Source organism: Podarcis bocagei, assembly GCF_964188305.1.
Source record: "Podarcis bocagei genome assembly, chromosome: 9".
Taxonomy (NCBI): domain Eukaryota; kingdom Metazoa; phylum Chordata; class Lepidosauria; order Squamata; family Lacertidae; genus Podarcis; species Podarcis bocagei.
Window position 1 is genome coordinate 50808653 of NC_138134.1, and position 14998 is coordinate 50823650.

General features: G+C 40.1%; 1 protein-coding gene across 11 annotated transcripts in view; it reads right to left on the reverse strand.

Annotated features, from left to right (window-relative positions):
• The window catches only part of BLTP1 (bridge-like lipid transfer protein family member 1), a 106997-nt gene that overhangs the window by 48425 nt on the left and 43574 nt on the right, over positions 1–14998 (reverse strand). For all 11 annotated transcript variants that reach the window (XM_081208004.1, XM_081208002.1, XM_081208001.1 and 8 more), the window contains exons 28-42: positions 13511–14354; positions 12519–12589; positions 10564–10737; positions 8617–8737; positions 8187–8330; positions 7724–7851; positions 7056–7258; positions 6599–6796; positions 6301–6512; positions 5797–5948; positions 4923–5073; positions 3675–3827; positions 3066–3306; positions 961–1109; positions 161–380 (exon numbers count right to left, since the gene is read on the reverse strand). In XM_081208004.1, coding sequence (XP_081064130.1) covers positions 161–380; positions 961–1109; positions 3066–3306; positions 3675–3827; positions 4923–5073; positions 5797–5948; positions 6301–6512; positions 6599–6796; positions 7056–7258; positions 7724–7851; positions 8187–8330; positions 8617–8737; positions 10564–10737; positions 12519–12589; positions 13511–14354 — 3161 coding nt within the window. The remainder of the gene's footprint in view (positions 1–160; positions 381–960; positions 1110–3065; positions 3307–3674; positions 3828–4922; positions 5074–5796; positions 5949–6300; positions 6513–6598; positions 6797–7055; positions 7259–7723; positions 7852–8186; positions 8331–8616; positions 8738–10563; positions 10738–12518; positions 12590–13510; positions 14355–14998) is intronic.

Below are 14998 nucleotides of genomic sequence, written 5' to 3' on the forward strand. Positions count from 1 at the left end.
TCCCACCTGAGGACATCTTACACTTAAGGAGGAAAGAACATCAACCTTAGTGTCTGGGCTATTGGAAGGCAACAAGTAGAGCAACATCAATTTTGTGAAATTAAGCTATCAATCAACGCTTTCACGGCTAGAACTGAACCATAATACAAGCATTCTGTACCTGCTCTTGTTAAAGAACAACTTTTAGGGGCTGCAGCACTTCTTTGAGGGGTCCCTTCCAAGAGATTGTGTAGGCTAGGAAAGCTTCCTGTCAAGTAGCTGAGTAGGCTCTCTTTTCTTGGACTTTCTTTGGTAAGCAGCCCAGAACGACCAGCATGTACCGGAGAGTCTGTAGCTGTATCTCCACTGGTGTAGCTCAGGGAGTGATATGGATGGATACCCTGAAATGTAAACATAGGCATCGCAGTAAGTCCACCAACAGTCAGCTCCTGCACATGTTTATTTATGTACAAGTCACACCAATTAGAACCAGAGGAAGCGTCAATTCCTGTAAATTACAGCCCAAAGCATAGCTTGGATTGCAGCCCAAGACATAGCTAGACATCAGTAGGTCTGAATTCTCAGTAAACACAGTTAAGATCAGATGGTTTTATATATATATAAAATTATATATATAAAATATATAAAATTCTTTTGAGGTTTTTATTTATTTGTAACTTTTAGGCGCTGCTGCCCCTAGTCACTCTGCTTGCCACAACGCCTTTGCCAACCCCTCCTCTCTTTATACATGACAAACCCCCACCCCTTTACACCTCACCCACCTGCTTGCATATTTCCTCACACTCACCCCACAGCCCTCACCCGCTTTAAAGAATGGAGAAGAGCTTCAGAGTATGGTTTTCTGAATCAACTCCTCTCTGTGAAACCTCAATGAAGCTACATTTGATGCCGGGGAAGGCACTTCACAAAGTGGCTTGTTTTATATCCGATCTCCTCGTTTTAAGAATAAAGCAGTTTTACCTTTATTTTAAGACCAGAATCACTATGTGTATGAGTCTTGGATAATTTCCTCATAATCTCAGCCCCTGTCACAGGACCAGAAGAAACACCAGCGGGCGGGGGGCGGGCACCAGTTCCTTCCAGAAGCATTGTATGTTCACTGACAGTGGCTGAAACACCCAAAGTTGCACAGATTAATTATAGGAGAAATGTAGCCAAGGCTATTGGTTATTGAGGATGCTTATTACTAGGCTGCCCTGTAAGTGCTCATTTACATCTGGTACACAGAATTGCAGACATTTGATTTAAACCCAATTTGAGACCCTAAAATGTGGGCCTGTTGACATTTCAAAGAGTATAATGCATTTCTGAAGACTGAGCTGTTCACATCCATTTTTTTCCTCGTCTCTTTGCCACAACTATAAAGTAGTTTTCCATTTGTATGCTCTTTTCACAATTGCCTTTGCATCAAGATCTTCTTTGTCAATTTATGGCAATCTAAGTGAAAAGCTTTATGTAGCAGCATTGTTACGAGTGTTCCTCATATTGTACTTAAGAGACAGCAAAATTACTAAGAACCACAAATATCGATTTGTTGAGTCTTTTCTAATACACACATTTTTCAATAGTTGTGTGGGAAGCAAAATTGTAATTCAATATAGTTACATAATGGTAACAAGACTAGTGTTCAGAACTGCAATATTTTCTTTCTTGTTGGGCTAAAAAGCTTCAGAAGGTGCTGCCAATACTAAATAAGTATACACTTGCTTCCAAAGTGTAATATTTGCTGCCAACTTGCACACTCTAGCATAGTTGTCCATTTCTAAACGTTTTGATTAATTTCCCCCCAGTTTTCCCCTAACACAAGAGCCCTCTTTCAAGTGTTCCTTTCTCCATACCATTAACAATGTGAACAGGAAACAGCAGAGACAAGCAAATTCACCCAACCGTCCACCTCCCTGTATAAACTGTAGAGCAACTGTCTGCAGCAGGGAACTGGCTCTTCTCATGTAGGTCCATCACGCTCTAGAACCCTGGATAACCAAGATTTTAAAATACTCGAGGATCCTACACAATTAAAATATGCTTCCAGCTGCAGTCACCCTCCAACTCATGTAAGGCAAAAGGAGCAGGGATGAAAGGGATGGGAAGAACATGCTTATCTCTATATGCAATGTTAATCATGCGGAGAAAGGAATACCTGAAGAATAGAAAAAGACTGCATAACCACTACTAATTAATTCCACATGGCACAAACAACACTTCTGTCTAGGTTGAAATCAAAATATGTTAAAACTGATAAATTTGCAAGAAGAAATGCAATAGCAGATATGTAACTGAACTGAACTGTCCATGCTAACCATATTTTAAATTATTACACACTAAGATCTCCTTGATTCTTAATTGCCTGGGGGCCTGATTCAGGCCCCAAGCAAATTATTCTGGCTCTCCAAGATCACAAATTTTGGTAGCAAAAATGAAAAGTATTAAGTAGACAAAGTTTGGGGGCTTACATCTTTTCACCCAGTCAGCATCCTGATGGGGATGCAAATTTTCAGTCTTCAAATCAATCATTTAATGAGTGGGCAGGGAATCATATGTTCTCCATCTCAACTGATCAGAGGAAGAGTCTGTGTGTCTGTGTACCTGCCTGAGTGCCTTTTGTCCTGTTTGCACATCCTGTCCGTGCACGTTGAGTGCAGCGTAGTCACACCTATTGCTGCCATGCAGCCCACAGAAGGCTGGCCAAAGGTGAATATAGCCCAAAAGGTTAACTATTCCCGTATTAGAGGCTATAAGTTCAGCTTGTGAAGCAACTAAGTTGAGTACCTTATCTAAAGATAAGCAAGGAACATATATACTAGCCTTAAGCATTCCATTCCATAATGAAATATGCAATAGCACACAGAAGGAAAAGACAGAAGCAATTATTGTTATTTATTCCCAAAGCAAAGTAGATTAACTTAAAGAAAATAAAACCCAATGTGTGCTTGTGCAACTGACAGTCATTAAATAAGAGGACATTTATGGAGTGGGAAAGAAGAAAGAAGAAAAAGAAAAGCTTGACACAATACATTTACAGAAGCAAGTTAAGCTGAGAAAGTGTAGTTGAAATACAAAGATACCTGCATCGAACTCAAATTCTGCTCCGTCAGCGCTCGTGTCACTTTGAAGACCACCTCCATTGTCTAGGCCAAAGCCATCCTCTTGCTCGTGGTGTACAGTTGACTGGAGTTTCATTGGCTGAGCCGGCCTATGTAAACTCACCCCTTTGAAGGCTGGCGTTACCACAATGAATTTCATCCACTGTCTAGCAAGTGCAATGAGACCTTTCTTTAATGTCACCAGAGCAGGAAGGCCATCACTCTAGAAAACAAACACATAGTACATTCGAAAAACAAATTCAAAAACTGGAACTACTTTTAGGCTGTAAAAGGGGGACCCAACCAGGGTATGCAAGGAGCCAACCCATACGTCTTTCAGACAACAGATCCTACCAGCTAGCCCACAACAGCCCAGCTGGGATGGACCTTCAAGTTCTTGATTTTATTAAAAGAAAACAAGGCTTATTTTTTTCTTTTATCTTACCACATTAACGTCTCTGTGCTATTTCAATAGAACACTTCATGGCCAAAGCAATTCAGACACTTGAAAACATACAGGTTTGGGCTAGGAAATTTAAGAAAACAACTTCCACTTAAATACATTTGTAAACACATGACAAATTAGCTTACCATAGTTGCATCTTCAATGATGGAATAGTTTGCTTGATGAAGATAGTGGTGCAGTATATTACACAGCAAACAAGAAGGATTTTCTTGTAGGTAACGGGCTAATTTAGTCAGTCTGTTGTACTTGCTTCTTAAAGGAAAGTGTATGCTTTTGTTCTGAACATATAAAAGTGGTTACATTTATTAAATTCACTGATTCAATACATCAGAATACATCAATACACAACACATTACAAATCTAGCACCAGGCCTGCACATATTGTGCATATACCAAAACCTAGATACAGAATTATATTAGGATTTTACTATTTAAAGACATTACCATTTTAGCAACATTGTAATATTTAATTATTTTTGATTGATGTTAAAACAGAAGGTTGACAAAACTTAACTTCTTATGCATTTCACATTATATGAAAACTACAGAAAACAAATAAACCTAACAGCATGTTTTGTGGACCCACAATTTCTTTGTCGAGTACAAATCCCTAGTCTTTCAATCTCTTCCTACAGGACCCATGCTGATGTTTCCATGTGGTTTTACTCCTTTTCGGCTGAATTTATTTGCATGTCTAGTATTCATCTTCTACCACAGCCACATCAGTACATGACAAAATACTAAGTACTCAAGTACTGCAATTAGTAATGAAAATCATTATGCAATCAGAATAAATTAAAATACAAGTCACCTGAGCACCAAAAAGCATTCATTCTGTTTCTGCAAGGGTCACCCTAATAACAATTTGAGATGCATGGAAAATGTAATGATATATCGAGTAATGTTTTGGCCTGGTTTCATATGATAGCCTACTAATGAAATATTAGGGCTAGATATAACTACTGTAAGGCAAATAACTAGTTCAAAGCCACATGCAGGAGGACAGTAGAAGTGTTAATATCTGGCCAGAAAAAAGCATTCAGCACTGTTCCAGTACTTTCCAAGGTTCAGGTATTTGAATGTAGAAGTACAATTATTTTTAAAAGACAAAGATGCCAATATCAATATCAATATCCATTTCCAGAGCGGCATTATAATATTCGTATTCGCATTCTGTTTGTCCTCCAAGATAGTATACATGAGGTTATTCCATGTATTCCAAAGGAACAGGCTAGGAAAACTATACTCGACTGAGAAGTGTTTGCAACTATGAGCCCTGAAGGGCCTGCCAACACACTTCTGAAAATTAAACTACTTTTAAAGGAAGTAGTGATGCACTTAATTGTTTATCTATTCATCAACAACATACCCACCTCTAAGGCTTCGGTCATTATACAGCCCATGACAGCACAAACTCGTAGCGTTCCTTCTGTTTCTAATTTGTTTAAGGAGGACTTCACTTGATCAATAGGAAGAAGCCAAGCACCAACAGCAGGAGTTGCTGTGCTTAGAAGGTTCAGCTGCCTGTTGGGGGGGGGGGGGAATCAGATATTAAAAGTATAATTTCACCTTCCTTAGGGCAACTCTGGTGATTGAATTATGATATTTCCATTTAAATATTCTTTAAGTGTACACTTGAAAGGTTTAATTATTTTTCCATAAACACCAACAACCCTGGTAGCGTTGAAACCCAGCTTTCATCTGTACCTATTAGGAACCCAATCCAAAGCCAGCTCATATAAAGCATGTTAAGTTCCAAAAGTTTATTATAGACTTAGCAATGCAGATCAAGGAGACAATGCTAGCGAGCAATGCCAAATTTGGATAATTATGAACCGAGGTAATCGTTAAGTAGACCTTTGTTATGACAACAACTACCTACTGCAACAGTTAAAGTGAAAGCTCCTCAACTCAGGAAACTCAGGCGAGGAGCTTGATCTGGATCAAGACCCTACCATGGACAAAGTAACTCTTTGTCTCCTGCTAGGATCCTGATCTAGAATGCCTGCAATTTGCATAGGAAGAAAGGTTTAACTGGGAGTTGGGGAGTTCCCCCACCCAATACAAATTACAGACATTGAGGGGAGACTCTTCTGGACTGAGAGCACATCAGGGCCCACATTTGTGTATGTGGAGGGGGGGGGATCCTGTACTTCAAGGCAAAGATACATAGCTAACATACCATGTGGTTTGGCCTGAAATACTATAGTACGCAGCCTAAATACTCTAAAGCGGAAACCACCGTACCTTGAAAAGATATGGGCAGGTGAACGCACATTTGTAGGAGCAGCAAAACTGAACCAAATTTCTTTGATTGTCAATTTCATGCTACAAGAATCAGGTGGAGGTGGCCTTAGAGGGTGGTCTTTTTTCAGATCATCTGATTCAACCCCTTCATCCTATATAAAAAAGATAAAGGGAAGAGAGAAGAAAGAAAGGTGCAAGATAAATTTGCTTTTCAGAATGGAAGAAATGCTTCCAGCTCTTTAAAATATTCTGAAAGTGCTCGTGGATTGCATGCTTTCCCAGTGGGATGCATCCAAAGTGAGCAATGACAGGAAAATCAGATCCATTTAGCAAATAAGAAAATGTGTTGCTACCCGAACAAGAGCAATAGAAAACATGCCTTGTACTGTTAAAACAGAAAGGGGTCAAACTATCGCAAGAGGTTATTTATTTATGATTACTTTGTCAAAATCAGTATATATATGTATATGTATGTATATAAAGAAAAAAGAAAACATGTCTCACCTGCTCATCTGAAATGGAATTTGGATGAGTGTCTGATGCAGCACTTAACTGATCACAGGGGAGATTTTCGTCAGAGACATCAGTATTGTAACCACTACCGGTTGGAGAATCAGAAGAATTGTTGGATGCAAGCAATCCACCCCTTTCTGCAGCTGAAGATTTACCCATGTTCCCAAATGTACTATATAAAACAGCACCAGACTGTCTGCCACCTAGAAGTATAAGAAAGAGGGAAATGTTGGTTTGCTCAATTTATTATGTTAGGGCACAAAAGAAATGGTCCAATATGTTGCTTTACCTTTTATTGTCAAGTTTTCGATTCCACACTCAAACATTATCCAGCCCCATTTCTCTTGGCTGGGACCTATCCGTGTTACATCTGGAACTGCCTGATGATCCGTTTCATCTACAAATGAAAAGTCGTCCAACTCTTCCAATGTGAAAAGGACTTTTGATTTTTCAAAAGGAATCGCTGTTATGGCACAGGTCCCAATATCTGCAGGGAGGAAAATATTGTTGATATCAGTATAGCTGTCCAGTAAAATGTTATTTATTTCATCTGTGGGAATGTAGATACAGTTCAAGACAGAAGACTAGAGCAGTGCACATTTTAGGCCATTGTGCTATGGCTATATGTTATTCCAACAGTGAAAATTTGCTGCAATGAGTAAATTTTAACAAGAAATGGGTAATGCAGTTCTGATAAGTGTTTCGTAGTGGAAACTCTTTGAAACTAGGATTACAAGCAAGTTTACCTGCTGTATCAAGGCCCCTGAGCTGCCCATGAATACGGTGAATATTAAGCTTTGCTGCAATTTCTTTTCCTTTCTCTGCTCCAGCATTTGATCGCAGAGAACCAGAAGACTGAGGCTGCATTTTATTGGTATGGACATACTTGTCAAAAGTTACAGAGCTTCTCCTCGTTTCGGTACTGTTTGGATTTTCTTCAACAACACCCCTTTTAAATAAAAAGGAAATATTTGAGTCGTTTCTTAATTTGTACCATCAGCAAACATATTTACAATTCAAGTGCTTTTGTTGCCTAAATAAATGCTAATAGCAAACAACAATAACTGATCAGGGCAATCAGGTGAAAGTCATAGTTCTCACAGTCACTACTGCAAGATACACATCACAAGTCTGCCCTATATCATCTAATATGAAATGCCTATCATACATAGGACAAGATGGTTAAACCGTTTTTAACGTATTCATAACGTTTTCCCCAGAAATCTACACTGCACTCATTTTGAGAAAATCTGGAATGATTTGAACCCATTCCTTTCTTTTTCCATCTCAGTTTGAGACTTAATTTCTAATTTAGGAAGAAGTCGCTATCAAGAAATTGCTTGACGGGAAGTTTATTAAGCTCTGCTATGTTACTACACACAGATCCTATGAATTATCAAAGGTACTCCCTTACCTGTTCATACGAACCTGTGTAGCAATCCTATCAAAACACAAAGCCACTAAAGAAACATGGGTAACATTTTTGCTTGGAGCTGTGCCTGACGATTCTTCCACTGACGCTTGCAGTAAACACAAGTTTACCTACAAAAAGCGATCCAAAATAATAATGAAAAACTTTGCCGTGTTCTTTAAGGATATAAAACAAGGCTTACTTTTCATCCCACTGAATCCAGAAAAATCAACAACAACCTGAATATCACTTCACCCAAATGCTGCTAAAATAACAATGTTAACTGAACAGCCAAACTATCTTGTCTGAAGTGGGATCAAGAAAAATGGAGTGTCTTCTCCCCATGCAGCTCTCAATTTTATGCCTTGGTGCCCCACTCCATGCTGCTGGCACAATAAGAGATAACATTAAGCTAATGCATAAAATTACCCGTCTTGCAAGTTTACTTGGTCATATTGCTTGTTACCTTGGGCAGTGAAACATTGGCTTGAAGACCTTTAATGGTCACATTATCTTGCTTGAGAGAAAGATTTGTCTGTGTTTTTACTTGTGTTGTTCCTGCAGCAGGGGTTTCAATTTTTGTTCCTCTGATATCCTGCTTGGAGGACAGCTTGGGAGAAAGTGATGCCAGTTAGTGCTCCGTTTAGCCCATTTAAGCTAGCAGAAGTAAAAATGGCACATAATTCAGAGAGTTCAGAAAGATCTTTTAGGGCAGGAACTAAAGCAAAATAACGTAATCAAAAACTGTGGTGTCTCTCCCCGTTCTGAAGCAGACCACTACTACTTACAAAAGAGAGACAGAAACAAATATCACCATGGATATTTCCTTTCCAACCCCACCTTCTGTGAATAAACCTTATGCATTTAGTAAAGATATTATGACATAGTAAACATACATTTTCTGAGAAGGTTGTTTTTCTGTTTTGTACAGCTTCTCTGAGGACCTTACAATGTAAATCATCCACAATGGCTGCAGGGTGACACGTGCAAGCGCAGTGAACCATTGCCTCTATATACCTGTAGGGAAATTAGTTCAAAACAATCTCATTCATAAGAAATAAAATCAAGACATGAACCATACAAAGGTTACAAACATTTATTAGCTTATCTTCTAAAGAAAAATATGGGTGCGGGGTGGGGGTGGGGATGATGGGAAGGGGAGATACTGAAGCAAGTTGAGTGTAAACCTTTTCTCTAAAACCATTTGCCAGTTCTGAACCTAGACATTTGATTCTGGCAACTGATCAAATTTCCACAAATATTAGGTTCTCCTACAAACACCAAGCAGGAGCCTTGTGCTTCCTCAATACATGGGAAGCCCTCCAATCCATCCCTGCAAAGAGAGAGTAGTGACCTGCTTTTGTGGGATCCTTTGCTTAACTACTCCTGCCAACCTAGCAGTTCGAAAGCACGTCAAAGTGCAAGTGGATAAATAGGTACCGCTCCGGCGGGAAGGTAAACGACGTTTCCGTGCGCTGCTCTGGTTCACCAGAAGTGGCTTAGTCATGCTAGCCACATGACCTGGAAGCTGTACGTCGGCTCCCTCGGCCAATAAAGCGAGATGAGCACTGCAACCCCAGAGTCGTCTGCGACTGGACCTAATGGTCAGGGGTTTCTTTACCTTTGCTTAACTAAGTTTCACCTTTGGCAGCCATATGCTTCTCCCTTTTATGGTCTGGCAGAACATGGGATAATGGAGTAGGGTCTCTGTCAGGACCAGAACAAGTCAGTGTGTTGCATTACTGGAGTGTGACACAACATGAACACTTAATAGTTTGTTGGGACTGCCTAGCTAGTTGGCCTTGGCATGTGCTACAAATTATCTTCCTATATTCTTAAAAACGTAATGTGTTGTCACACGCTGCAGTTCACTTCGCTTGCCAACAGCCAGTCATATCAACATGGGGAAGGGCAGGTAGGCCCAAGCAAGGTGTTTAACAGAGAGAGGCCCTTCACCCAGCGGTTTAGCAAACTGCTTCCCTATTCCTTAAAAAGGGTGTGGGGCAATAGGGGAGGGGCTTGGGTCAAGCTGGAGAGGGATAGGCAAGGGGGTGGATAAGGTATAAAGGGAGGAGGTTGGTAAGGTGTGAGGGAAGGGCAATGGGGTAGGAAGGGTTGGTGAGCAGAGCAAGCAGAGGTGGCAGCCTCTCATTAATACTGATGTTTTGCAACCACAGTATTTCGACCATGCAAGAGAGAGGGATATCTCTAGTTCTAGTGAGACAGATAAGAAAGAACATTGAAGTGATCCTTATTTGGCTGCAACTCATTACTTAAAATTTGTCAGGCTAGCTTCCTGTGATGAAGCGATAGCCTGGGTGATGGGCCATTAAGGGAAACAAAGGAGAGAGGCTTTGTGTGAGATGGCAAATGGGTGACCGCTCCCCCAGCTCATAGTTAGAAGTTGAACCCAGAGTTGGGAGTTGAGAGTGCAGAGAGGTGGCCTAGAGTAAAGCAGCAAACTGCTTGAATCCAAGGCTGTGGCTATTGGAGAAACAAGACCCTTTTGGGGTGTTGATGCTATGAACTGCTCTATTATAGGCTCAGGTTGTATATATGTATAAATAAATCATATATCCTAAAAACACCATAGTTGCCGCCGTGCCTCATTTCCAAAAGGAAACACGAACCCTGGGTAAGCACCTGGAACCTCACACCACTCAGAGATTGGGCTGGCATATAGCAATACTTTACCATGTCAACATGGAGGTTGGTTATCCTTGAAGCACAAAAACAACACCATGACTTGTGCTACTGCAACAGGCCCATATATGTGATCCCATCAGCTATTTGTTATAAGTTCAGACTGTTAGGTTCATTCTTCTCCCCAAAATGTGAAATACCTGTCTAAAGCTTCTGCTACAAGAGGCGTGAGAACTACATCCACAGTTCCTTTTATTTCCACAATAGCTGTTGTTCGTGTCTGGGAAACTGGGTGATCGAGCGTCCATTCCTCCGTTATTGTTTCATCATCTGTATTATCAAGGATTTTCTTATCCAAGGGTGTATATGGGTTACTAAACAAACAAAAGTACAAATTATTAGTTTTTAAAGAAAATATGCAGCTGCTTTCTATTGTTACTTGATACAGCAGAATTTATTAGAAGCATTTATTTGGCTGACCCTCTTTTCAAGATACAACTATCTTGCAGTGCTAAGAGCACAAGGTGAGAGAGTTTAATAAGCTGTCTAATTTGAAGAATGGCAGGTGTTCACACAAGGCCAATTCAATCACAAAGATAAGAATCCCAGTAAGACTGCAGCATTGGCACATTTATTTGTTGGGTGTTTTCTCAAATGACTAGCTTAACCTAACCTCAAAAACATATTTTTGGTTCATAATTCAGTGATTCATAAATAAGGATGTAGTTTATGCTGTCAGTTCAGGACATTAAAGGCATAATTGCTTTAGCCAATTAGCAAGTGCCTTCAGTCACAATGTAAATCAGAGATTACTAGTACCCACAGGGCACATATACTTCTTTTGTCTCCTTCAGTATTTCCTAGAAGACTCAGCCCAATATGACTAATGAAATGTACTACAAAGCATTACACGGACATTCAAAGGGGAAAAGATGCTAGGGAAGAAATGTGGGTTATCTAAAGAGAGCTTGCAAGCTTTATGCTTCAAAGAAATCCGAGTACAATCTCAACAGTGTCAGCATTAAACAGCTTCTACATGCTGAGCTGTACATGACTGCATGCATTATGGAAAGGAAACTGCAAGTGACTAGTATGCATGAGATTATCAACAGCTCCAATGACTGAAATTTGTTTTGAAAGCAGCATGCCTTGATTCATCATCATAAACAAGCTACACTGAATGGGAAATTTTTAATCGGGAACAAACGTAAGGAAAATGACACATAAGACTCTCACATTTACACAGTCTGGCACCACTTATCAAGCCTGTGCATGCTTTTTATCTGTCAGATGGTAGAATGTTTCACAATCATTTCCATAATCCCTTGAAAAGCCATTTGTGCTTAGAGCAGATAGCCAATGGGGAGGTACACTTTGCTTTTTAGTCTAACAGCATCAAATTGCAAAGATATTTCAAAGCAAGCAGAATTTTAACACAGGGATCATTGGAAAGGAACAGGAAAGACGTCTATCTCTGATTCAGTCCCATACTTTGTGAGATTCTGGAAAGCAGAAGCATGTTTAATGATGCCCTGGTCTTATAAATCAGTATAGTCATTACTGCAAATTGGGGAAATTGTTCAAACTGGGGAAGACTCAAAGAAAAAGAATTATTTCCCATACAGTGGTACCTCGGGTTAAGAACTTAATTCATTCTGGAGGTCCGTTCTTATCCTGAAACTGTTCTTAACCTGAAGCACCACTTTAGCTAATGGGGCCTCCTACTGCCGCTGCGCTGCCGCCACACGATTTCTGTTCTCATCCTGAAGCAAAATTCTTAACCCAAGGTACTATTTCTGGGTTAGCAGAGTCTGTAACCTGAAGCATCTGTAAATTGAGGCATCTGTAACCCGAGGTACCACTGTGTCAGCCTATTTTTAAGATTCCCTTCTTATATGCTTCAAGAAGCATTGAAGCTGCTTGGGTGGTGTGCAAATCCATGGTGTGAATGGGAATATGACACAATAAGCATCTCACTCAGATGGAGGGTGGCAACTGGGTGGGAAAGATTCAGCCCTGTTGACATGGTCATGGTTTTTACATATACCCTTTTGTAGTGTAGTTCCAATAGAAGCAGCTCCCACCGTCTTTCAAGTGCACAGGAAGGGTACTTGACTTTTACAATATAACAAACATATTGCAATTTGTTACTCACTTAGATGTTGATCCTGTAAACTGCATACCTCGATCCAGGAGAGCATTCGCTGTGAGACCCTGCTTAACAATCTAGAAGAGAAAATTTCTTATTACTTCTGTTCTAGGGGTTTTAACCTTACAACCCATATAGGAGTTTAACATGCAATATCCTATTTGTATTTCCCCTATCACTATGAACACTGCTACATGTCTACATTTGACTTTACAGTTGAATTTACAGCTTAAATCTGCACTGATGATAGATTTGTTAAAAAACACACACACCAAGAGCACCACATAATGCCACGTTATACTTTTAAAAACATTGCTTGAAAGCAACACAAGGGGTCAGTGTGTCTGGCTGTTAACCAGGAGGTTGGCTGGTTCGAGCCCACCAAGGTACAGTTGTGGGCAGGATTCCTGCACTGCAGGGGTCTGAACTAGATGATGCTTGGGGTAACTTCCAACTATACAATTCTATGATTCTAACAAGAGGCATAAGTCCTAAGTGTTCAATGGATCAATACTTTGTAAAGATGTTACACAAAACCAGATATTTAACAGATACAAAACGCCCTGACTGAACCTTGAAATAGAAACCCAATCAGAGCACTTCTTCATGAAAATCAGTCTCATGAACACTTTGAAGAGATTTACAACAGAATATTGCAGCTCTTGTTTACTGATTCACAATTCAAACAAATTGCATGTATGGCTGTGAAGAACTGAAGTGAATTGTTTTTTTTTTGGTAAAGCAGGTATGCTAACCATTTAACAGACTCCTATGTGATTATGTATCTAACCCTAACTCATTCCCATTTCCCAAGTTACAACTTTAATTCCAACACACTTATCCATGGTAATTATTTTATATAACTTTAGCACATCATTTCAAAGTTCACCATAACAAAAATTCACTAACACTATGCACTCCCCATGCATTTTTTTACAACCCAATCAAGTGCTTGCTTTCCTTTAAATTGATTTCAAATTCACTGTGCTATTTTTTACCTTAAAGGTTGGGACAGAAAGCTGCTCAAAAGATGAGGAACTTTCCTCACTAGTTGGAGTGTCAAGATCTAAAGGGCGATGTAAGGATGATTTAGAGGTTCTTTTGTTTGTCGGATGTTTGACTGACCAGTTAACCACTTGGTACTGGGTAAGGTAACTTTGGTAGCAGTTCATGACAGGCTGCTGGGAAGTAATTTGCTCATTCTCTGGAGCCTTCTCAGCTTCTATGACATATAAATGCTCTACAAGTTCATCCTCTACTCCCAAAGCAGAAACAAATGACGCTTGGGAGGGATGAGTTTTTATTGGTATGACCTTTGGATCGTGACTAGTTTCTCCATGCAATGCAGTAGTCAAGGGTCCTTCTACACTGTGATAGATTGAACCTCTCCCATAATCAATTTGCTTGGCTTGCTTTCTCTTCTTTTTTCTCCCAGGATACGTTCCTGGACCCTCGTCGCTGCTTATGGGTTCAAAGTCCTCAGCTGCTGAAAAGTAGGCTTCGCTATCAGCCATTGACATGCTGGAGTCCATGGAGCGATACTGATGAAATGAATTTGAGTCTGCAGAAGGGGTATATGGGAATGAACCAAAGCTTCTCCTTTGCTTTGGAGAATCTAAGACATTTTCATCACTGCGGGAGACATCACTGCTGAACTGCACACCAGCTGGAACAGGTTGCTTATCTCCATAGAAGGCTGCAGTAAGACTTTTGGTACTTCCAAGTCGAGTAGAACATACTGATGCTTGCCGTTTCAAAGGAGACCTAAGAGGAGATTGTCCAACAGGTCTCTCTTGGAGGTTAGGAGATACAGGACTACTTTCTGAACCTTCTGCTGCAGAACTAGAAGGGGGAGAAAACATTCTTCTCAATAATGATACACATGTTCTCTATAAGAAACTTTCCAGTTGAACAGTGGAATATGAATGATTTGAATAAATAAATTTGCATATAATCCATAACCACGGAATTCAGGAAAGATTGCAATAAATGATTAAACAAAGGCCACAATTCCACAAACTGTGGCACCTGCTAAAGTCCCAATTTCTTTTCAATGTATCTTCAGTATACAGTATATAATGGACTGGACAGTAGCCACTATATATAATCCATACACAGTATAAGCTAATGGTTCCTCTCTCTCCTGCCCTTCACTCCTCCAGTGCTCTACATAGCAAGGAAGCAACAAGTCTAGACTTGATGGGTAGCATCAAAATCAGCCATTTTGTCAGCACTAGGATTCCAACCTACGCCAAATAACTTTACCCCTCCTCTCCTTGTCCTCCCCAAATCTGCTCTGGAGTGTTGGGGAGAAATCCAGAATAGATATAGGGAGCACTCATAGGGGGGATGAATGCTGCCCACAAGGAAATCTTTGCACTGCTGGAACAAGTTAGTTGGGTACTATCTGTTGCTATAATTGCCACAAATGTTTTTACGTTCTATAGCCAAAGCTTTTGTTGTGTAGTAAATGAACATTGAGAAGC